The 25,683-nt window shown below is 44.4% G+C and overlaps 1 protein-coding gene across 1 annotated transcript in view; it reads left to right on the forward strand.

Moving 5' to 3' along the window:
• Window positions 1–25,633, forward strand: part of LOC128307445 (uncharacterized) — a 74,384-nt gene extending 48,751 nt beyond the window's left edge. The window contains exons 3-10 of the mRNA XM_053045293.1: window positions 6,033–6,146; window positions 8,761–8,903; window positions 9,005–9,443; window positions 9,530–10,254; window positions 10,344–10,695; window positions 14,483–14,581; window positions 14,656–15,969; window positions 21,092–25,633. Coding sequence (XP_052901253.1) covers window positions 6,033–6,146; window positions 8,761–8,903; window positions 9,005–9,443; window positions 9,530–10,254; window positions 10,344–10,695; window positions 14,483–14,581; window positions 14,656–15,969; window positions 21,092–22,351 — 4,446 coding nt within the window. The 3' untranslated portion in view covers window positions 22,352–25,633. The remainder of the gene's footprint in view (window positions 1–6,032; window positions 6,147–8,760; window positions 8,904–9,004; window positions 9,444–9,529; window positions 10,255–10,343; window positions 10,696–14,482; window positions 14,582–14,655; window positions 15,970–21,091) is intronic.
• Window positions 25,634–25,683: the final 50 nt, after the last annotated feature.

Genomic DNA, 25,683 nt, shown 5'->3' on the forward strand with positions numbered 1-25,683 from the left:
AATCATCGCCGACCACCGACTCACCCATTCGCGCACCCATTCATCATGCCACACGCGCGGATGAGGGTTTTTTTTCTGGTCTGGGGTCCGGTGGTGGAACTTCCCTTTTACCGGGGTGTATTCGTACTCACGGTACGGGTTCGGACGTTGAGTCACTTGAGCGACCTCTGCCGACGCAGAGTAACGGACGCGGATGCGCTCGACGGTTTCGGTTGCGCGGTGCAATTCTTATTAAATTGCGTTGGCGCGTGCTCGTTTCGCTTCCCTTCCCTACGCCTGAAGTGGTTGTAGAATTATTAGCTTCTAAATGGAAGGAAGGTTGCAATAAGCGGAGTAACCCTGTGCTCTGTCTACTGCAGGGTTACTTACGGGTGAAAATGGTGGATAATAATTATTGTATCCATTCACGCGCTTACGCTTACGTTTAAGTCTTTTTAAAGAGTATTTGAGCTAAAATTTTAGTTTTCACGCAATCAGAAGCTAATGCAACATATTTTTTTACCATTTTTTAATTAAATATAAAAGCAAAAATTCACTCAAGAACGGTCCATTTCTTTCAATTCGACACACTGTTTACTCTGTCTGGTTCAGGTTTATTGTGAAGCGTGCTAAATTATTGCCTTCGTGTGGATGTGTGTGTGTATGTGTGCGCGCTCGTCTAAGTCCATTAACCCGTTTTGTCTGCTGATGATTCATTCTACCAGTGGAACTCCTTCCACCCACCAGCACAATGCCATGTCTGCTTGTATTTGGTTATGCTGTTCGATGTCGCTCACTGCTTGGTGCACACTCGGAACTAGCATGAGTGAGTGTCGTGAAGCTGTGCGCTACAGCACCCTTATGCACATGCACGGTAAGTGCACTTTCGACGAGGTAAATAAATTACTTTCCTTAGCGACAGCAAAGGCATAGCCCAACACTTGGAAAAAGGTTAGGTGTGCATCGTTCAATTGTGAAAAATCTATCTTTGCATCCCCTATGCACGGGCGGAAATGCACGAGGGTGCTACAAACGTGGTGTGGGCATTGCGATATCTTGGGCAGTCGATCGAACTGTGGGTGGGGGGGTGATGAGAGAAGTCCAAAGCCAGTCGGCGCAGCAGTGCATCTTGGCGGCGGCTCGAGCAAGGTTCGTTGAACAGTGCTCAGCCGTGTGAACGAGAGGAAAGATAGGGGAAACAGATAAAGGCGAAGGCATTCAATTACATAGCTGTGTACCGATCGACAAACCAGTCGATTTTTCCCCCCGCATTTTCGCTAAGGCGTGAACCCATCTCATGGTCCGGGGCTCATCATCCTTTCCAGTGCGCGCGCGCGATTGCTTAACTTGCTGCTCAAATTTGCCGCTCACTCGCACCCACTCGCGTACGCTTTCGCGAGCGCTTTTCGTGGCTCGTTGCCTGTTTTCTGCCCCCCTTTCTCAGTTTCCAATGAACCAGGAAGAAGGTCTCCCGCAATTGCTCCCTTTGCCGTCCGTTTAGGTTTGCTTTTTTTTCTTTCCTTTCTTGCTGTTACTCTTACGCGAACAAAAGGCAGCTCGGTCGCATTATTTAATCGCATTAAAAATCATAATTCCGCATTAGCAAAATTGGTGACTGAGTGCGCCAAGATGCGCAATAATTTTCTGCACCGTCGGGAGAAGAAAAACAGCAAGTGAAAGCACCATGGGTGTAACCGATTGTATTTTCTCGTCTGTAAGCAGGGGCGGTTTGGTTGAGGAAAAATCAGAAGATATTTTTTAATGGTTTTTTTTTTGTTGTTGTTTAAAGTAAAATAATTAACATTAAGTGAATACATTAGATGCAAGGTTATGTCAGATTTTCTTTGCCATTTTGCAATTTTGATTTGAGCTAATTGTCCACCAATCAAACTCGTCGCTAGATTCTCGCATCGGCTAAGGAGGAAACAATTTGTTCTGAGCAAAGTATCACATTGAAACTAACAAAGCTAGACACAAACGATGAATGAGGTGATAGATTTTTATTTTTGTATTATAATTCAATTATTTTACAGCTTTGATGGCAGCCGGGGTGGGCACCATTCAGTGCGGTACCCATTAAGTTTACCGGCCTTTTGCAAGAGGGTGTGTGATTATGGTTCGCTTTCCTTTCTTGCTTAATTTTTAGCGCCAACACGGTGCGAGAGAGAAAGATGTGGGTGAGAAGTGTTTGTACCAGAAGGAAGTTATTAGCCCGCTGCGGGGGCTTGGTGATGATGATGGACTGGTTGTGCGATGCGTGTGAGTGAGCTGTACCGATTAAATGCGATTAGAAAGTTTTGATTGTTGTTCCCGGGGGAAGGGGTAGAAATGGGGTGGGGGGGGGGGTGGAGTTAGGTTAGTTTCATGAGGCGAAGAAGATGCCCTTTTTGAACGATCGATCCAGATCCAGACGTAGTTCTAGGCCTTTGAAAAATTGACTTTGAAAGACAAATTCTAATGTTTTTTTTTAATGAACCTTTAATGATTTCAATATTCATTATTTTCAATAGCAAAAAAAAGTAATGGCCTGATAATTTATTTATTTAATTATTTATAATTCAAATGGACATATATCAAATAGAACATGTCACAATAAACGGCCATCCACTTTAATTGGGTTTTCATCATCAAACCAACCTCGCATTTCACTAATTTTAAAAAGATCACCTTCTGTATGGTTACCTTGGTCGGTCAATGTCAATCACTATGTTTCGGTAACGCACGATAAGACAATCATTCACGATCTCGCGTTAAATGTTGTCTGAAACAAATTTATGTTCCGAACCTTGCCACTCATTTCAAGAAGGCCATTTTTAGTATCGTTACCTTGGTTGTCAATTCATTCTTCATCTTGGTTGTAATTAAGTAATTTAAATCCTTTGTAACGCACGCGTAACGGCAAGGCAATCCGTTCATGCGGTCGCCACAAACGTTACTGGCACTGGCAGCGAATCGTGTTAGCGAAGAACCTGACGACATCGCCACGATTAGTGCGGATGATGGCTCGATATGAAATTGATCTGTTGTAGCGTTACGTGCGAGGGAAGAAGCACGACAATGATGGGAAGGGAAACGCAAAGCCGTTATTAGCCAACGCGAGCCGCTAGGGTCGCTACCAGCGGATGGTGGAGAAGGAAAAAAATGGAATAGTTATTAGTGTCACGACACCGCCGCTTATTAAGGTATTGGCAGCGGTATCGAAAACCACTGCGCACCGTACCAGAATGTCCCTCCCTCTCCTCCCGTTTCGTGCTTAATCAGTCCGCGCCCGAAGGCAAAGTTGACAAAGGGCGCCAGGGCCGTTGGGTTTTTTTTTTGTTGTTCACTTTGGGTCTGGGTCTGTCGAGAGTGCGCGATGGTTTTAAGCAATCCAAACCCTGCCAGCGGCACATGCCGGACCGAAAAACAAAGAAAGCTTGCTGCAGCGGTGGCCATCGCGAAAAACGCGCAACTTGTGTTACCGAACGACCCGGGCATGACGTGCATGGGGCCCAAGGGTTTTTTTTTCGTTGGTTTGCATGAAATCGAATCTCGAAAATCGAAAACCCACCGGTATCCTCTCCCTTTGGACAGCTGGTGGCGTGTGTACCCGTGATCCGGATGGAAAACACTCGCTTACCTACGGGTTCTCGGAGCGTTACGTTAGCAAGTGACAGTGGGGTGACGTGACCGTTGCGTTTGCTCGCGTTACTGGGCTATTAGAGGTTTTGGGCAATAATTAGATCGGCATGGGGTGGAGTGATGCAAGGATTACATTGTATAAAGTTCATCATTTTCGTACGATTAAGTTGCAAACTGCGCACCAGCTTGTACCAGTCTGAAGCTATGCCACTTTTTGTTGTGTGTTGAAAAGTCGTCTGTTACACAGAGCCTCTCGATTGGGGATGTGCGCGCTGAGTAAGAGTGAATGAGTGAGTTGAAACCTTCGAGAGAGTGAATGAGTATAAATCAGCACGAAGAGTTTTTATGACTCCTTTAATCTCAAATCTCAATCCCAAAAGAGTTATACTACTCTTTTACTCACTCTTACAGAGTGATTATAATCTAAAGTGTGATAAAACAGTTTTACTCACTCCTGAGTGAGTTTCTAGTCGAGAAACTCACTCTCACAGAGAGTGAACACGCAAAAGAGTGGTAAAATTTTAATGCTCTGCAATACTCTTTCATGAATCGCAAAAGAGTGAGTAAAGGTTTCAAATCTTTAACCCCATTCTTTGACTCTGATTCAAATCATTGAAGTGAGTGATTATTTTCATCTCTACTCTCGATGTTACACCTTCAGAAGTTTTCCAAGTTCTCGCCTGAATTGGTTCAAAACGGGTCAACCGTATTGTTCTAAATGTGTTCAATAAGGATTGCATGCTTTCAGGTGCCACAAAACACCACACTCCACTCTGCGGCGTTACTAGTATCAGATGTTTGGAAATGATGTATCCAATCGCCTTTCCCTAAACAAACATGGTTTAAATTTTATTAAAGGGCTAGGAAATAGCGCTTGAATTTCTTTCCGCACAGTAACGATGGCCATCAATCTCTTTCTCTCCCTTTCTCTCTCTCTCGTTCTCTCTCTCTCTCTTCTCTTCTCATTCTATCGCCATTCAAAGATTTCCCGACGTCCTGTCAATCGGTTGTCGATGAACAATTTTCCGATTTCTTCCACTACAAACGTTTCCATCCGCCGGCTTTTCTACCGCCACCACACGTCACGATCCGATCGTTTTGCACAAATCGAAACCGGGACTGGGTCGGATTAGTGCATATACCCAACCCGGTCGCCGGTGCGCTGTGTCCAATAATTTAATGAGATATTTCCCACCTCACCCTGCTGCTGCCAGGCTGTATAGAACTGCTGTTGTAGCAAACAAAAAAAAAATATCGAGTACAACAACCTAAAAAAAAACGAAAACATCACACAGTGTACTGGTAACGATTCCGCATTGGTTGCGCTTGCGCCCGTTGTTGCGCTGTGTGACGGTTTGTAACAAAACCGTGAAAGCAAAACGCGTAACCGCAACAGCGAAAGTCACCGTCACCGATCGGATGTGACAAAAGCGATTTGTGCACCATTTTTCCTACCCCTTTTTTGCTGCTACTGGCCACAGCCTTGCACCTTCCACGTGCACACACACATTTTGTTTTGCGGTTTTGTTACCTCCCCATAACCCCCATCACCCAATTTTCAGCGTCCGCTATGCTCTCGTTTGATTGGAATCGGTTTTTATTTTGTTGTTAATTTTGTGTAAGTTTTTTGTTATTGTTGTAACGACTTTGACGACGACGTCGCCGGAGCACACAGCAAACCCGGCCTGTGAAAAGTGAGGTCGCGATGTAATGGCATTACCGCCGTCTGGTGGAGTGTACACGTTACGCAGATGATCGCACACACAACAACAACAAAAATAAGCAGGGTAGTAGTAATAGTAGTTCGATTCACCGAAAAGCGTTCGACAGATTTGACGCACACGGGCGAGGAAAAAGTGAAAATCAAAAAAAAAAAAAACATTCCACCACCCGAAAGTGGTCCATGTGTGTGTGTGTCTGTGTATTTGAAGAAAACCGAACCATCGAAAGTGAAGCCAGCTTTAGCATGGTAATCAAAAATCAGGAAAAAAAAACCCAAAAATTTCGATTTAATAATCTTATGATAGGGGGATAAACAACCAGCCATTTTTGCGATGGCCACCTTTATGCCATTAATACTGCACAAATAAAAGTGCTGCACCCCCTTTTACGGCTTTACCGTACAGGTGATGATGTACCAGCAAACTTTTACGTAATTTGCACAAACTCCAAGACGCAAACCATTGCGCGTATCGAGATTTTCGTCCGAGCGAGTCATCTCCGACGATGTCGCAATTAAGGCTATTGTGCATCAATCATTGGTAGGGGGTTGAGGGAGGAAGGGAGGGGAGGGGGGGGGGGAGGGAGAAAATTGCATTCGTGGGTTAGGATCCTGCGCACCTCAAACCATCATTGATTTTTGCTTTTGGCCGCACTGCATCAATTTACTTACCGGTTACTTACGTTTGCCTGTTTGGTTTTCCCGTTTTCAGAGTGACCTGTGCTCACTTGTTCCGCGACCTGGTATGGAGTATGTGCCATTGAGGACTCCAGCTGCCGAGACGTATCACTACCATCACGTCACCGATCAAACAAAGTCACTACAGGTAAGTATTGGGACATTACGCAGCATGACGCCGTTACCTTATTCTAAACATTTGGGAAATATGCAGCAATTAAACGTATCTTGTTGTTTGAATCGAATTCACATGACTCCATAGAACTCACAATAAACGTCCGCTTTTGCGTCCCACCATATGCACGATAATATAAATTTGCCATAAATTTTAGCTTGCTATAATAAAATGATATAGAAAAGATAATCGTTTCACCCCAAACGCGTTTGCTGCCAAACGAAAAGAAGCAAAACCAAAAAAAAAGGAACTAAAGCATTGAAGAAATTTTATTGGATAGCTTGTACCACTATGCAAGTCTAGCAGTTTAGTTGCGGATGGTCTAATTGCTGGGCTTTTTTTTTTTCTTTTCGACCAAATATGGTTTTGCTTGATTTGGGTAAAGCCTGATTTATGCAATACATTATATTGCAGTTGTTCGGTTGTTTCGAGTTCGTAAACTTCCAGTTCCAGAAAAAAACGTTAGTGACAATCGGCAAAACATCCCTACAAGGTGACATGTGGTAGTCATCCCACAGCCCCCCCCTCTCGGGGGTAGGCCTTTGAAAGTCTGCAGAACATTGGCGACGGGAAACCCCACGCAAAGATGAGCGATGGGATGAGTGCCGCCGCGGTCGGCCTGTATGGTCCAAAACCTGCACCTACCGACATAAGACCTACCGGGAGACGGATGGTGGCCACCGCATAGGTGGAGGATGATGCAACACACACACACCATTGCCGGTGCTGACACAATGGCTAATCTACCTCATCTACACCCCTCTATGACGGGGGTGCATCGGTTCGATCGGGGTGCAGTGTTTGCCGGTGCAACCGTATAATACCTCTAACGGGCAGATCCTTTCTACTCCTACGTATCGTTGCGATGTTTAACTTCCACCTTCGTAAATCCACACCCGGCGATGGGGCGGTTGGGGTTTTTTTTTGTACGATGTGCGATGGCCATCGCTTCCATCGGTAATACTGATGGGTTTGAAGATGGAATTGGAAAAGAAAACGTAAATGACTGGGGGTGATATTGTATTACCAATCGCTTTACCACGGTTCACTGCTGCTAGCTTCCATGGTGGCATTATGGTACGATACGCGAGCCTTTCTGTGTCACACCAAACGCACCTCGTTTGGCTTCTCATTAGCTTTAAACGCGATTAGCGCGCGCTCCAACGAGAGGAAATGGCGACAAAAAGCAGGAACACTACAGTTCTACTAACGGTAGCGACAGTCAAAAATCCCCAAAGTTTGAAAAACATCCAATACTTTAGGCTTAGATAAGAAAGTGAAGCATACAGTTTACTTAGGCGGAATGTTTGACTTGACAGAACTTTTAAAACTTAGCTACTAGGCGTCTCCATACTAGCCGTCTCCAATTCTTAAGCCCTTCGTGGAGAGTTTATCTGGTATTAGTCTGCTGGCAATATTTGTTCTGGAACATGTTAGAGAAGAGCTCACCTCATTTATATCAGATGATGCTGTTCCAATATTCAGCTGGAGCATCTTGGAAAAGAGCTCATCTCACTTATATCCGGTGGTACCGCTCCACATTCAAACCATCAGACCACACCAGGTAAAGCTTCGATAAACTTTCATAATTATCCAGAAGTACCAAGGATTCTTTCTAAGATGTGAAAGTAGATAGTATCGTATTGAAGTATTACTTTATCACTAGTTCTTGAGTTAATATCACAATATTGCAACAGTTAGACTTGTGCAATGCACATAAACTATATCAGACTTCCTTAACTCAACAACAGACGCGTTGAACTGACAAAGATCATGTAATTCTAGAAGAGCTACATAAAAGTTGAGTCAAAATATTCTGTGAATTGGCGTATCGGTGTATTGGACATTCAGCGCATATGATTAGATTCCTGTTCCAAATAGTACATCAGGGATATTGGATATACAAAGAGTAAGTTGGAGAGCAAGAATAACCAACCGTAATGGGAAATAAATTCCAAAGACTTCCGCGTTCGCCTGTTGGAATTACAGGCAGTCACCGAGGTACGTTTTTACAGCGCTGTAACCCGGAAATCTTCGTGTATCTCCGAAACTGCGTATAAGAGGAACCGCGTATCTCGGGGACTGACTGCAACTGGGATCGCAATCCATAGGAAGTTAATCAAAACTTTTAAGACATCTTCACAAATGTAGGTTCCGTGTCCGGTTTATAAGGGGTACAGTTTCAGCTCATTTCGTACGAACAGCTCAAAGTTAATATACCACTAGAAACAAACGTTTGAGTCATCGAAAGTTAATCAGCGTGAGAAGTTAATTGATTGGGGGAAATGGGGTGGGAGGAATTAAAGCTTTCCGTTCGTCAAAATTGTTACACCATATTGGCACGAACAAAGCAGACTGAAAAGGAAGCGCATAAAAAGGAAAAATAGTTCTAGAATTTGGTCTGCACTTATTACAGACCAGGTGACGGCACGGCAACCATCATAGCAAACTTATAATAATACCGTGTACGTTTTGTCTCTGTCTCTCTCTCTCTCTCTCTCTCTCTCTCTCTCTCTCTCTCTCTCTCTCTCTCTCTCTCTCTCTCTCTCTCTCTCTCTCTCTCTCTCTCTCCCTCCCTCTCTCGCAGGATTTGCAGAATGAAGTCGCCGCTTTACTGGAGTTCCGTGATCTGGTTATTGAAACCTTTCCCGATCTTAAATCGAAGATGGCTTCCTCAGCGGCGAACAGTACCCTTACCGGTCTACCATCGACCTCATCCCTGGGGAGCCGGTAAGTATTCGTGTTTGGGTTAAAATCGAACAATCTCCCTGGTTGTGTTTCTTACATTAATCTTTCTGTCGTGGTTTGATTCTACTCGCATATTGCGGCAGGCGTGAGTGGGAGCCGGGAATACGAATTCGGCGCAAACTAACGCAGAAGGAAGTGGGCTGTGGAGATGTTGTTGGCGGCAGTAGTATAGGCAATGGTGGTAATACCAGCAGCACGACGATCATTCCCGGTGCCGGTGACGGTGGCCCATCGACGAGCGCCGGCAGCGGCAGTGCGGTTACCTCGAACAACTCCAACACCTCTGCCAGCAGCAATACCAATGCGTCCGATCTGAACCATCATCATCATGCGCATCATCAACAGCAACATTCGTCGTCCTCGCTGATCCGCAGCCGTAGCAACTCCCATAGCGGTAAGAAGGAACCAAAGAGCGGTGAAGGCAATAACGGCAGTGTGATACAGGATTCGGGTTTCTCCAATGAAACGTCCTCCTCGAAGGAGACGCACAGTGCGGCATCCTCCACGAGCGGTGCTGTGCAGGTAAGGACGGGGTTTTTGTATTTTTTTTTTTGGTGCGAAACAAGGTACGGTAGTGTAATCGATCAACCTGCTTTGTTGTCTCACAGGGTACGCTCATCTTGCCGACGGCAACCAATCGTTTGAGTGCGGAAGCCGGCGGTGAACTGTGGAATCTGCTCGATGTGATACATAGGAAAAGTAGCCGACTCCGGGAGGAGGTCGACCAGCATCTGGAGCGGGAGAGACCTAGGGCAACCAATTTAGCTATTAGTCATCATGCACCGGTCCACCATCATCCGCAGCATTTTCCACAGGGTGCTGGAACCGGTGACAACAATATCATCATACACCATAGCAATCCGGCAGCGGTCCCGGCAGTGGCCACGGCCGGTGCAACCACGCTGGTGGCGAACGTGCCGATCGCGCCGGTTACAACCACCAGCACCACCACGACCGTAGTGGTATCGGCCGGTCTGCCAACTGCTGGCAAAACCTTCCAGAGACCGCATCATCTGACAGATGGGGAGCAGAATCGGCAGCAGCAACAGGGTGTTCGGTCGGGGAGTGATATGCTAGCCGACGGTACCGATCACAATGTACAAATACTGCGTAAGGAGCGCGACCGTTTGCTGGACAAGCTGTCCGAGTACGAGGCAGAGATGATAGCCGGCCGTATCCAGACGGCCAAAATGCAGGACGAGGTGGAAAAGCTCACGCTAACGATGCGCGATCTGCAGAAGCAGCTCACGGTGGCAAACAATCAAAAGCAGGAGCTTAACAGCAAGCTACATGATCTCGCAAATACGCAAAATGTAAATAGAAGTGCGTCTAGGTATGTACAATGCGCTGTTATTTACTCACCCATTCACATTTACCACTTCGAGCGGCGCATTGAATTTCTTCCTCCATTCCGACACACAGTTCACCCGAGACAATTAAAGTTCGGCAGCAGCCGACGGTATCGCAACAGCAGCAAACGTCACCGCAGCTGCTGAAGACCGGCGCACGGTACCGGAAAGGTTCGTTCGGGCAGGATGATACCGAAGTGTCCGGGCCGGAACCACTGTACCCAATGATTACGGGTGCCGCCGACGCACTGAAGGATGGTGCTGTGATTGATCCGCGGGCGATCTCCTGGTTGGATGGGTTCCTCGGTGCGCCCTGGGTGCAGAGGGTGCGCTCGCTCGACTCGCAGAAAATTGCCGCCATTCTGCTCGAGACAAATATTGTCGGGCTGCAGCGTCACTTGCTGACGGTGACCGTACAGAATCAGGTATGTGTATCGTTTTGTTAAAGCTCCCCACCCTACCCTAGAGCAACGCAGCAGTCTTATTAAAGGTCGGTTAAAAGCTTTACCGGTTTAGATGAAAGTTAATTTACAAAGCGCGCGGATATTGTGATAACCATGTCACATGTCATTCTGTCAGTACAGGTACTGATTTCTGAGGATTTCTGATGGTGAACCTGCTATCACACTTATTTTAACTATTGCTGTTATCTATTTAAGATGATGTCGAATTTATTGTGATAGATTCAAATCCCTATCTGCCGTTTTCAAAAGCAGTAGGTATAGAATCCATTCCAAAAAAGCACAAGACTTAAATTTAAGTTACACGTGGAAGTAATCCAGATATATCGTCAACTTCAACAGTTGAACCTGACCACCATGTAGCTAGCGTACACAGTGACTTGTTGTATTATTGTTTCTGGTCTGCTTTCTTGTTTTCATCGCATGCGAGGCATGCGTATAATTTAATTCTAAAAAGCTTCCCCTAAAGTACGTCAGCAAGCTGGGTAAGTTCCAGTGCCGATCGTCTGGGGCTTGGTTGGGTGCCTTCGTCGGTTGAACAACTTTTGCCTCAACCCGTACGAACATTACCGCTAGAATGCCGGCCTGCTACCATGAACCGCTAGTGTTGCGGCAGCGAGCCGCAACGGATAGGCCGTAACAGTTGGGGAGGATCGACTCCCCAGCCCCAATTTTGTGCTTGTTGTGTTGTGCGCCCCCCGCCCCGGATACTAACCGTTTCGGTACGCAGGTTAGCAACCTCGATTTTGGAATAATTTTCATACAAACACGCAGCCCCCTTTGCCCCCGCTTGATACTGTTGCGTTTGATGGGTGCTTTGTTCGCGATTGGGTCTACCCAATCATGGCATACAACCGTGTGTGCGGTACTGGTGCTCTTTTGGCGGGCAGCAGGGAGTGTTGACTCTCTCAGCACCCTCAGGTGTGGCCGATTAGACCGCGCGGGAATCTAATGTCCAGTGTGTGGCACCGTATTGTGCTGCTGGACTCGATAAGGCATTGGGCGCATACATTAATGGCTGATGAAGTTCCTGGGGCGGTTGACATACAAGTCTGCACCGCCTGTATTGGGACCAGGGTAGAGATCATCTATTATTCAATTCGATTCAATCACTTTACCGGGTGCCCTGTGTATGTGTGTGGTTGTGCTCCAATACTGAGATACTGTGCAGAGCTGAATATGCAATGAAAAGTAACTTTAAGCGTTGTGATTTGCTTAATTTTTGCAAAACGGTTCAAAGCCTCTCGATAGAAGTATATATTCAAGTACAGAGGATAGTGGGTTGTTTTTATCATTCTTATTTTTACTATTAATAGTGAAAAGCTCCAGTGTTGTAGAGTTCATTTTCAAGCACCTTTCGCATATTCCAAGTAGAACCTTGATGTCTGTACACAGCGGACATTAAATTCAAATCCCACATGACGATCGCATCCACCAGGTGGTTGCCACACATTTGCAAGTATTTGCTGCGAACCCTGCTGTCACACCTTTCAAACACATAATTTCCCATTGCGCACTTGGTGCTTTTGGCGGAGGGGAAAAAAAGCGTAATAGGATGTACCAACTACATTGTACATTGTTAAAAATGGATCCCATTAGGCCGTGACTCTACACGTGACCACACGCATCCGGTCTTCGATCGTGAGGTGTGTCTCACATGTGTTCCCACCCGTCTACTCACCATTGTTAGCCACTCGGAACTCAAACTCTCCCGAACCATTAGGGAAAGATAAAAAAGTGTACCGTTTTTTTTTTATTATTTTCGTTGTTGTTGTCGTGGCCCACAAAAATTATTGCTAACCAATGGAAATGTGTAGACAAGCAGAAGAGACGGTTGCACAGACACAGCCGGTGATCGTTCCATCACACCCGCACACATCGGCACGGTGTTAGAGATTATTTGATCGTTACTCGTGTTCTTTCTTCCTTTTTCTTTTATTGGAGGGAGTGTTGTTAATGTCTTGCTACTTGTTTCTCCAATCAAGACCCCATTAGTCAATCTAATTTGATGGGCGCTATTTTACGGCACAGTGACGAAGGCCACGCCAGAGACGCTAACAGCAAGGAACGAATTGTAAATGATCGTCGTGTAACCCTTTTTTTTTGTCCTTTCTTCGCTTCCTCACGCGTTCCTCGATTTCCAGCCGTTTGTCGCTTTGTCGATGGTGATAGCCGCGTCGAAGGAACGTGGGCTTAAAGTGAATGGGTGAAATTTAACAAGACAATTTAGGCTGAACGAACGGCTGATTAATTGTTGATAGCTGGCAGCCGAATAGAGAGATCGGCTTTTCCAAAGTTCCCCTGATGTCGTTTTTTTTTTCTTCATGAGGCTAACATCTATCTCAGGAAAACGCTATATGTTCGAAATGTGTCATTAAAATTTCGAGATAAGTCAATCGTACATTAGAGAACTTTAATAAGGCGCATTATGTTTTAATAAACGTCCTACTTTTTAAGTTTACTTTTATATTTTTGAAATAAGGAATGAAGAAATTATCTTCAAGGATGTCTGTATTGAACAGTCTGTTAATTACTTTAGATGCTATAAATTAACTATAAATCTTGCATAAATTGTAAGAACGTTTTGATGAATTAGTTTATTAATTAAATGAAATAACTATCATGTTTATTTTTAAATATGTTATTTTTTAAAGTTTTTTTTATTTAGTTTTAAAATGTTCACCATCCCATTTTTTGGCATCCTAACTGTAGCCTTATCCTCTCCAGAACGGCTGTGTGAATTAAAGCTTTAACTAAACTAGACACAACGCTTAGTATCGACCAGCAAACACCTAATTACTCCCGCTATTCTCACTGTGTACTGGGCGAAACAAAACAAAAACCAGCACTATCGGGAACCATGGCTAGAAGCAAAATGAAACAAAAAAGCAAAAACGGCCAAAGCAAATGCGCACATGGTGCGAATTACCGTTCGAATGCCGAACGAACCGAACGCACCGGGTTTTCTGCATGCTAACGGAGCAGTTAATCTTGGCTGCTTTTTTTTTTAAAGTTTTCTAGTCTAGCCAATATTTGTGTGTGAGTGCTGCTGAACGTTATTAGGCCTTTATTATCATGGGTTCTCTTCCGTTATGGTGTACGATTTTTCATATCTAGGGCGGCTTTGTTCGGTGTGGGGGAAAAAATAGAGGAGCTATATAGTCAGTAAAGCAGTAATATCTCGGGACAGTTAGAAGGTAGAATAAAACCCCGAATTTATAATATTATGGTTAGTTGAAAACGAATACTACTATGTCTACTAGCATTCGTGTAATAATATCGGGTAATAGTCAGAGAGATTTACAGATTGCCATTAGATAGACAAAAACCTCTTTAAAGCGATGTCTTTCCGCCCGCTCGGCAGAGAATTAATGTTTCATCATCATTTAACTGAGGTTTATGTTCGTTTTATTTTCCCTCGGTTGCAACGAGCTGCTCAATCTTTCACGTTTCGTGTATTCGAGGTTTTCTTAAGCGGCGTCCATTAGGCTACTTATCCGGCGTAGGTGGCATATAATTCCATCGAATCACTTTCGCCCTCACGATTCCAACCTTCCATCGGTTGAGAAAGGTGCTTCACACGTTAGATGAAATAAAAATGACAATAATGCTGCCAATCGAGTGGAATTTGGCGACGACAGATGTAACATTATCGCACCATGCGAAGGAGCATGGCAGCATTTGACATATTGAAGCTTAATGTGATGTAATTGATACGATATGTTCTGTTTTTGCCCCTTTCTTTCGATAGATATTACAGCAACGGTTGGATCAGGCGACAGGATCGCGCACTTTCCTGCAGGAAAAGCTAGAAAAGTCGAAGGAAGATGTGGACGATTTACGGTTTCAGGTAAACCGCGGAAGCAAATCTACAAGCCGCGGAAGCACCATCACTGAACCGTTTTGATTTGGTTATAATTTTAGCTGAAAGAGAAATCAATCGAACTCGAAGGTACAAAGGCTCAGCTGCGTGTGATCGAGTCGAAGACGTCGAGCAAGTCCGTACCATCGTCGGCTGTCGGTAGCCCGGAACGGGTGATTGGTCAGCATCCGCCATCATCACCACCGCCGCCAGTATCTACCATGGTAGGTTCGACCAGCGCCCATCTCCATCACCATCATCAGCATCTGGCGCAGCTAGCGATGCGACTGCAATCATCGCAGGTATCGACGCCCTCTATGAAGGCGATGACACCGGTCGTAATGGATGATATCGCACAGCATCAGCAACACAGCAGCAGTACCGAGTCGACGCAGGACCATCCCGAGCGGGACAGTATAGGTATTGCGGGTCGTTTGCTACACCAAAATCCTCAGCAGCAGTCGCATCCACATCACTACCAGCTGCAGCAGCAGCAGCAGCAGCACCAACAACAACAGCAGCAGCCCCCAGAGACGCCCCGCCGTCGGCCATCCAAGATACCGTTGCCGGGAACGAAGGGTTCGGTTGCACCGAAACCACCAACGGGGCGCAATTTTTCCGTCACTCCCACGCCAACCACACCGACGGCACCGGTCCAGCGCCCGCTCGGTGGTGGCGCATCGTCCGGACCTCCGTCGAACCGTAGCCTAACGAAAAGCACCGGCAGCCTGTACGTGAAGTCGTCCGATGCGAACTCGTTCGGTCAGCAGCCGTCGCAACAGCCGGCTCACCAACCACCGCAACCGATGGCACGCACGCGCGATACAACCAGTACCAGCAGCGGCAGCCTGTACCGGGCCGATTCCGCACTCAGTTGGCGTACCAGCAAGGACACACCGTCGCTGGAAAAGTCACGCTCCTCCTCGATACCGGTGTCGGCCGGCGGCAAGGTTGCAACCGTTGGGGCACCACCACCATCACCGTCCGCATCCAGTACGAAGGCGTCGATTTTGATCTACGGTGGGGCCGTCTGTTCTTCGCCGCAACCACGCGCCAAGCGCGACAACCTCACCAGCAAGGTAAAGAACTGTGATTCGCTGTCCCGGTTGCAATCGGCCCAGGTGTCAACGCACGGGGCGACCGCCGGCCAGCTGAGCAAGTCCGGCTTCCGAAAGGAGCTTAGTTCCAGCCCGGGCAACACCGGCATGAGTAGCGGCGAGCGCAAGGCAAGTATTGGCGGTGGAGGTGGCGGCGTACTGCGGCACGCCTCGACCACCTCGATCGGATCCACCGGACAATCGGACGAGTCGGCATCAACGACCGTAGCGGCGGCAACCGGCAGCACTACTGCAACCGGCAACAGCAGCAACGTCAAGGTACGCAACCGTGGCTGGCTGAATTGGCTGAAGATGTAAAACCTTTCGCAGCGTGCGCAGCAGCAGAGCAAGCAGGGTAGCGGCGGGTGTGGGTGACGGCGACGGCGGCAGCAGCGACGGTGTCAATACCTCCATTACCACCATCATCACAAATACCACCACCACTATCACTATCACCACCTACACCACCACCACCACCACCCACCACCCACCAACACCATCATCACCAACCGTCCTGTGTTATCCGTCGCGCCGGCGATCGCAGCAGAGTTGCCGAGAACTTCACCAATTTCGCGCACACTTCTGTTGCCCTCCCTTTTTTCATTTTTCCATATATTTTTTTTTAACGTTTGACACTCGTTCTCTCTATTTCGGCTCAGTTTTCTGTTACATCTGTGGGCCGGCCCAGGGGGTTTGATTTTAATTATGATTTCATTGTGTTTTTGGGACTTGATTTGGGCTTTAGAATGCGTTCGGTAGAAAGATATGTACTAAATTACAGGTCTACCCGGTTTGCACCTGCTGTACCTTTCTGCCCTTAACGCTTTGCTCACTCACGATGGTTCGGGACAAGTTGTGTCCACGTAAATATAGTACTTCCATGAGTACACTCAGGGGTTTCTATGCATTCCATGCATTAAGCAAAGACTTAACACGTCTCCTAGAGAAATGGGAGATGTTGGTGGATTCTTTCATTAGTTTAATGGAACATTCCAAAGCGCATATCTCTATCGAATTTGGCTACCCACGAAAGGTCCAGACTTGGGGACATTCGTCCCAGTAGTGGTTTACAATGATATGCGAATATAAGAGAACAGGCCTTATAAAAAATAATACTTGGCATTCACTTGGTATTCGATCTTGCGGGGTTTACGGTGGTATTTTCTTCTCGTTTGATTTCGATTTCACGCTAAATGCATATGCAAACCTTTTTTTTCTTTTATGTACATGGATTGGATTTGTTATCGGTCCCGTCTCGTGACGACAGGGCACAAACACCTCCCACAAACAGAGGTTGTGCATGTAATACATTTAAAAAAAGCAGCATAAACAAACATGGCTTTACCGTGCCAAAGCATAAAAAAAAGAAACGAGAACGAAAAGGACAATCTTATAAGTTTGCTGATTTTATCGAGTGTGTTTTCAAACTCCTTTCAAACTCTGTGCACGTTATTTCATTTACTAGTGCCTCCTAGCGTACACTGCACACGGTTGAGCCCTCGAGATATCCGTTTTGAATGCAAAAAATTCAATGCAAACTATGAACCGTATCTCATAATAGCCATGACTTCAAACAGATCGCTCATAAAAGCGCTGCTCGAACGAAAACGAACTTTAAGATTGTGATTGGAATCGTCGAAGTTGGCATATACCGCATAAATTAAATGATATTAAATTTACTTTTCCTCTGTTCAAACGCTTAGGTATCTTTTATTTCAGTTTTGATTACACTCTGGCTAAAATCTCGAGGGTCAGCAGCCGTCGGAGGGTTCAGATGAGATCTAATTTTACTTGCATTATCCTTTCGGTTTGCCTCTATCCGTTGCAATGCAAGATTCTGTATGTGTGCGTGTGTGTGTGTGTGTTTGCGTGTATGTGTGTGTATGATGGTGTGCGGGGATATGCGTGTATCAGTGCAGTTTTCGAGGATGATTTCTCTGTGGTTTATTGTTTTCATTCTATGTGTTGATTATGGCGGAGGGCGTTATGTCATTAAGCGCATGTTTTTTTTTTATTGTTACTGAGCCTGCAAATGTTGTGTTTGATCCATGTAATAATCCCATGTTCGCCGAGTACGGTTATTGATGGGCAGAGCAAGTACCAGGGTACTGGAACAGGTGACCAACTGGTGGTCAGCGATGCGAGCGTGTATGAGTCTATAAAGCAAAGCAATTATGATACACCAAGTATAAAGGAATATCTGCAGAATGGAACGAAAAGGACAATCCAAGAACAAGGACAAAGGGCGACTAAGATATAAGGTGCTACTACTACAGTTAGGTTATACGGGCACGCAAAACAATCCAGACAATATGAATGATCGACCCTGAAACGGGAACTTCCAAACCCGTACCGTCTCATCTGCGTGAAGTTTCGGTGACGTATGATGGTAGTTTTGGTATTACTGCGAGACAGTGAAAAGGATATCGGCCACAAAAAAAAGAAAACGGTGTGTTACGTGTAGGCCGCTATTCCAAATCTTCAAAAACCATTCCGGAGGACAATCCACGTAACAACAGTACCAGTACCAACCAAGGAAAGGATGGATCGGCACGATCGCAAGGATGTGACGTACAGAGGATCCAACTTAGAGACGCACCGATGTCCCGGCAAGCCTCACAACCTGCTCGCCAACTGCTCACTACTTCCACTAGCATTTTTACTACCCACTACTACTACCACTACTACCACTACTACTACTAGTGCTACTACCACAACATCCACTACTACTGCTACTCTAGCGCGTGTGTGGTACCTACCTGTTTCTTCTCATTTCGTAAGTCCTGTTATTTTGTTTTTGTTTCGTTTAGTTTTGTTGTTGTTATTTCTTATCTTCTCATGCATTTCACCTTTATCCTTTCTATCAACATAATATTTTGTTTTACCATCACCAGTTCTCGATTTATACATTTTCTTATAAATATTCTCTTTTCTGTATCTGTCTCTCTCTCTCTTCCTATAAAAAAAAACTTATCTCTATCTCTATAACTCTTTTGCAAAATGGTGTACAGAGTTGTGCAATACTTACTTTTACCACTTTTCTGATCCATATTTTTTACTCTTCCATCCACTGTTCACTTCTGTGTACATTGTATTTTTAGGTCTCACCTTCGTGCATTCTGTTGATATTCATGTGTATACATTATTTTTTGTTTATCTCATCTTTATTTCATGAATGGTTTTAAACAATATGTTTCTTCCCCTTTTTCACTCACCGTTCACGTTTTTTTTTCACGCCTATCGATTGCGGTTTTAAGTTTTATGGCCTTGCTTGGTACTACTTATCACCCAGTAGAAGTAGATCAACTTTCGGTAAAATTTCATTTCCCTTTCCAGCTCCATGCGCCTTCAATCCTTTGGGTCATGTGTGACTGGTTGCTTTGTAACCATACCCATCCTTCATCCATTGGTTAACGTGAATGTGTTATTATTTTTGTTTGATTTTAATTTTGCCATTATGATCATTCCACCAGTATTGGTAGCTAGTGTTGTAGTGCTTGGATTCATTTCATATTCACTTACATCATATTGAGGCTTTGCTTAAAGTATATTTCATGCTGCAGAATAGAGCATTAGACATTTAACACTAATCATGAGTATAAATATGAATAAACCAAATGAAGTGAGAGGTCAAATACAATGTTTTCGTAGGGTAATAAACACTAATAGTCGCTACAACAGTAAGAAGAGCTAGTATACCGAAATGAACATCCTTACTCCACCTGAAAATTGGAAACACATTAGGCTATTCGTTGATTAAGAACGTTCGATTTCTCTAACATTTTTGCTACACACAGACACATCGAGAAGCTAGACACGTAACGTACAATGAGAAACAAACTAGATTAGGCAACAAGAATTGGGCTGGCTATCCTTGCTGCAGCAGCACCAAGATAGTGGTTCCATAGCTTCTCTCTAACCAACTTACCAAAGCTCTCATCTCTTCTCGCCCATCATCCTTATCCTCACTAGTATGTTAGTACGATTGTGTACGCGGTGCGTATGTTATGTGCGTTGAAATATTGTATGTCTGTGTGTGTTTGAGTGTGTGCGTGAGTACTGAGTGTAAAATCACACATTTTATTCATTACTGTTCAATATGTATGTAATTGTTTAAATATTCTAAAGATCATAGAAAACAAACTAGCGCAATTTGTGTCATTCGTCGCCTATCAAACATCCTTTAACAAAACGAACTATACATCCTTTTTTATCTATCTCTTTGTTTGTTTTGGTATTATTTTTATTGCTTTCGTTATTTTCCTGTGTTGTTTATTTTAAGTTTTCCGTTTTGTCTTTCTTATATTGCTTTTGTTTTTTTTTTATTTTACTTGTTTGTTATACTTCTTCTGTACTACCTTCGTTGTAAAGTGCGAAGGAGAGAGATCAAATTGCAAAGTGGTGTACTGTATGTTGTGTGCGCTGTGTGTGACATACGAATTTCCTACTCCTACCGACCGAATCTGACTTCGTAGATGCTACTTAATGCTATTTAATATTCCACCAATGTGCTGCTAGATGTTTCCTGGCAGTCGTTGTAGACGTGTTCCTGCTAGGCTCAGCTAGGCTTTGCGGTTATTTGAAAGAATATCTAGTGGACATCAATTAACAGAAGTAATCTGAGTCGTCAATGTGTGGAGAAACGAAAAGCTTAAAGTCTATTGTGGGTTACAGCGAGAGACCTGTTTGCTAGCTTCTGGAAGGCAAAGGATATCTTAACTAAGCCAGAATTGAATTTTCTTTTTGGTGAAGGATTTAACACAAAACATTGTACATTATAACACATCTTAACCAAGTTGTAGATTAAGGGGAAATTGCGGGGTTCTGGCTCATGTAAAACGTAATTTGGATTTGGTGTTATTTCCCATCGGTAACACAACAATGGATAACGTCATTTACATCATCTTATCAAAGTATTCCGTAATACGCAATCACGTTGGCAAACGCGACACATATACTTACCTTCACAGCTTGCGCTCTCATCATGCACCTGTTGTTGTACTCACCTGTATTATTTTCTTATCGGTTTTCATTCGCGGCAAATGGGCTGTGCTTCTTACTGCCTCTGCTAAATGGAAGTAGTAAAAAAAACACCAAAACAATTTAAAAAAAAAAACAAACATCATTTTAGAATAGAGAGAGAACATTATCCTTTATCCTATTGCACCATCAACCATTCCGTTAGATCATATTATTTTTTTGCAGTAATTCCAATGCAAGTTTGATTAAATTAAGACATATTAAAATCACACAGTACCACCCCCCTGCCACGATCTGACAACAGTAACTCATTATTCTGTCTTTTCGCTTTTCCTTTCCTTCTCTTTCTATTTTTTCTCAACACTTCCATTCGCTTCAACCTTCCCCCTTACTGCACGCTGGTTCTGGAACATCCGTGCAGGCACCACGAAGAAACAACACATTCCGATTGGCGAAACCAACGCTATCGCCGTTGACTGACCTGGATCATCCACCAACCATGGGGATCGTGTCACCGCCACCTCTACCAGGTATAGCACCCTCGCCGGACACGTATGCGTCATCGCTCAAGGCTGTCGGGCGGGTACGGTCGCAGACGGCCACCGGCAGTGCCACACAGAGAACGCCCAGCAGCGGTGACAACAGCAGTACCGTGCGTCCATCCTGCTCTACCTCAGCGCTGTGCGATGATACCGGGCCGCGGGATCTCATTGGCGAGTACCTGGCGGCGAAGAATCGTGCCGCCTCCACGTACCAACAGCCTGCGGTACCACCGCCCATATTTCACGTCAGTCCCGACCGGCAGCATCTGCTCGTGCTGCAGGATCAGGAGCAGCGGCAGATCGACGAGCTGGCCTACAAACATCCGATCCTGCTGATGGACGAAGATGACGAAGGGGACGAGCGGGAACAGCAGTCGGAGCAGCGGGAAGCTATCGAAACCAGTGAGGAAAGGAACGTTGGTGGTGAGGAATCGTTGATAATCCCACGACCGAAAATGAACGCGTTCCAGTCGGCAAAGGAGCAGAACGATGATGGGCCAACGGGTTGTCGGCTCGTCGGCAAGGTTAACCCGAACATACTGAAAACCTGGGAGCAGCTGTTCGGTGGCACGGGTAGTGTATGTGCCCATCAACGCCAACCGGAGCGAACACGCGCGGATGTGGATGGGGAGCACAGTACGACCGTGACCGGTACGACAACTGTGACCAGGACAACCACGTCCGGCGGAAGCCTCGTACTGACCAGCAACGTTACGTCGGAGGCGGGCAGCGAAGCAGATGATCGACAAAGCTGCATGCTGTACTGTCCCCAGCGGCAACCGTACCCCTACACGCTCGGGGAAGAGTTGTACGAGTTTAAGGTGAACCGGTTGCAGCATCCACCGGAACAGCAACCATCATCGTCCCGACACGCACCACCGTCCCAGGTATCGTCCTCTACAACGATCTGCACCACTGCGACGGCACGCAACTCATCTGATGGTGCCGATTTTTACGATAGCATTGATGCGGTCAGTACCTGCGTATCGCAGGCAGCACTGGACACCTGTGCTGTTGGTGAGCAGCAGGACGAGCACGGTGACCTCGGTAGCTACGGTGATGCGGCCGGTGGTGAAGCGTTGGCTGAGCTAACTTCGCTCGATCGGAAGCGACTGCTTTGGTCGATTGCGATCGATTAGCCCCCATAGCGGCGTCGCACGAAAGCAGGAAGAGTTGGAGTGGTTTTATCAGTATTTTTCGATCAGAAACGAAAGAGAAATTTTCTGTAACGAAGAGGGTTTAGTATTCTTTGGCACGGTGTACCGGTTGTAAGATAACGATTTTTGAAGAAAGATAGAGAGAGAGTGAGAAAGGAGAGAGAGAGAGAGAGAAAGAGAAAGAGAAAGAGAGAATATAGTAGTAGCACCTAACGCCTAGGAGGGCTTTTTTGTCGTTTAGATTGTAAATTAAATTGGTGTTATTGTTCCATCTTTACCTGGGTTTATTCGTTTGGTAGATGTTACATTGCTCTCTGGGTGTAGCAGTGTCCTACACAATCTAGTCAGCGCTGCGCTTAGTCCGTTTCGTTCCATCGCACTCACATACACACACGCATACGCAGATTATCGATCAGTTATAAGATAATCAGTAGAACGTTATACCTTGAGAATATTGGTTGTTTGATGCTGCAGTTGGCCAAAACTCGTCCGCCTTTTTTGCACTGACGTAGTAATAATGCTGTTAAGTGATGTGATAACTTTTCCGGTAGTGATCATATTGTTAGTTTATCGATCAAGCATGCCTGTTAATATCGACGGAGGAAATCAGATACGCAGCAGAACACTTTTCGACAGCCATTTTCCAGTTTCAACTGCAACCGCAGATAAAATGCAAACACACACACACACACACGAAATCAATCAAGACTGGCATGTCTTGCACTGATGTTCTTTTTTTTTTGTACGTATGCCGTATTCACATTCCACAAGGATTGATCGATTGATCGAAAAGTATATGTAGCACGTGAGCTCACTTTGGGGTACAGGAAGAGAGAACAATGTCAAAGCAACGGAAAGGTTTACACTTATTACAGCTACTTTGCAGCAACTCATGAATCAGAATGCTATGAACGCTAACTTTATGCAAAACAACTTCAGTAGGTCGTCCTATGTTTAGTTTCCCTGATCCGAGACAAGTGACAAAACAAATCAATGGTGCAAAATCTCCAAACAAACATAATGATATTAATGAGTGTAGAGTAAGAAGATTAACACTATGCTTACTTTCCATTTCTTTTTCCCCAATCTCCTTTCAACGCAATAGAAAAGCTTCCACGGGTAGAACACAATTGAATTGTAAAAGTGTGTTTTTTTGTTATGCAAAGTATTATGTTTTTTCAAATGATTTTTTTCTTGATTAGAATTGTGTGCGTATGGTCTATGTTTTACTATTCTCTGCATGGTTTTTTTTTTATCTTATTCAGATTTTTATTTTTCAATTGGGTTTTCTTTTTACACACACTTTATACAAAGCATAGATCTTACTCGTCGTTTTCTTTGTTGTAAAAATCGATGCGCATGTTTATTTTTGCAGCACAAGATATACCATCACACAAACATATTTTCGTTACACCTTTTTTTCCAAAAGCAAATTGTTAGGGATGAATAAATAGATTGCCCAGAGCGAGAAATAGAGAGAGAATGTGAAGGATGTGAAGAAAATAATGGCCAAGACAAATTTCTTTTTTAATACCAAACGATTGTTATGAAAAGAGGTGTGTCAAAGTGGGATAATCAAGTTTTGAAGTACTGGCAAGACAAAAACCAGCAAATGATGATGGAGGGGAAGGAGGAAACAAGCAATGCAGTCAAAACAAAGCGAAAACCTATTACAAGTAGTTTTGGTAAAGCGCTAATTATCAAATTATTGAATGTGCAAGAACAGGCGGGTAAAAATCTTAATTTATAGGGTTTAGATTAAGCAGGAACAGTAAAATAACAACAACAACAACAAAAAAACGCACGTGATATAGGAAACGTTTATGGAATGGAACGCATTACTACAAAACAGTATCGTAGTAATGCATCCCGGTGGCTATAAAAGGGTATATATAAATACGTAGGGACTTCCTGTCGGGATAGACAAATGTCCACATACTACGTCTACACAAACACAAACACACATTAATTTCTCGTTCTGTAAATAGATTTACATAAAGGAACCGATCTTATCTCAGCAGTGCAGCAATATACAGAGATGTAACGAACTTGTGAAACGGAAGTGATTTCGTCCGAAGCAAAACGGAACAATGAAGTCAAGTTGAGTGGAGATGTCAAGTAGTAGACACGCGATTAGCAGTGTTGTTTTTTTATGGAACAAAAGAAAACGATGAAGAAACTTATCATACAATGGAAAAAAAAAACAAGATGGTAAAACTCATGTAGCACAGTAGTGAATGCGAAAAAGGTGAAAATATCTAATCAGAACAGAAAAGTCGTGAAATGAAAAAGAGAGAACGAAACAGTAGCAAATGATAGTTGCAACAACTTGAGGCTTACGGATAACTGTGGCGCAACTACTGTTACTACTACTACTACTACTACTACGGACTACTAAACTACCATCCTACTACTATCATACTACAATGCTGCTCCCCCTGTTGATAACACTCCTCCGTGCAACATTAGGATGAGCCATCCGCTCTCCACCCTTTTTACCCACACAAACACACACCACAACGGACATAAATCTGCGTATGCGTGTGTGTGTATGTGTGAAAAAGGGTTAAACACTATATTCGGAATCAAACATACAAAAGAAAATGGGATTGTTAGGAGCATTAAGCAATGGTGGGGTGTTGTTGCAATTTTCGCGTGCGAACACGCGACAAAGGGGGAGGATAATAACACTGGAAACGAATTGATGATTAGTAACCATGATTATTACGGATTATGATTATTATTACTACTAGCAGTAAACGGCTATTGCGATTATTATTATTATTAATTATTATTATTATGACTATCGGCGAGCTATTATCATAATTGTCAGTGCATATGATAGTGGTGGTGATGATGATGATTATTATATTATAATTATTACAAACCGAAACTACTTGCGAGAAAACAATGGCAAAAACGAGCAATTTCAACTACCGCGGGGGTTGGGGAATTGGTAGAAGAGTGTAAACAAAAAGGCCCCCCCGTAAGAGGAGGTTTTTTTTTTTGAAAAGGATGCGTACCTCTGGAAGATGATAAATAGCAAAAAAAAGAGGTGAAAGATGGGGGAAAAGGAAAAGCAGGAAGGCAAGAGGCCCGCGAGCAACACGCGAACGATGGGGAAAACACTCGCAGTAAACTGCATCCATGTTGAAAAATTCTAGTTATATATTTGAAAATTTCAAATTACAGTTGTGTATTTCAAAGAATTAAATCGAAAAGCATTGAAATGAACGAAAGTCGAAATAAAAAGAAAATAAAATTATTACAAAACAAAAATTACAACCCGTCGATTTTGAATGGTTCTGTTTGGT

The sequence above is a fragment of the Anopheles moucheti genome, chromosome X (assembly GCF_943734755.1).
Source record: "Anopheles moucheti chromosome X, idAnoMoucSN_F20_07, whole genome shotgun sequence".
In the NCBI taxonomy this organism is placed as follows: Eukaryota; Metazoa; Arthropoda; class Insecta; order Diptera; family Culicidae; genus Anopheles; species Anopheles moucheti.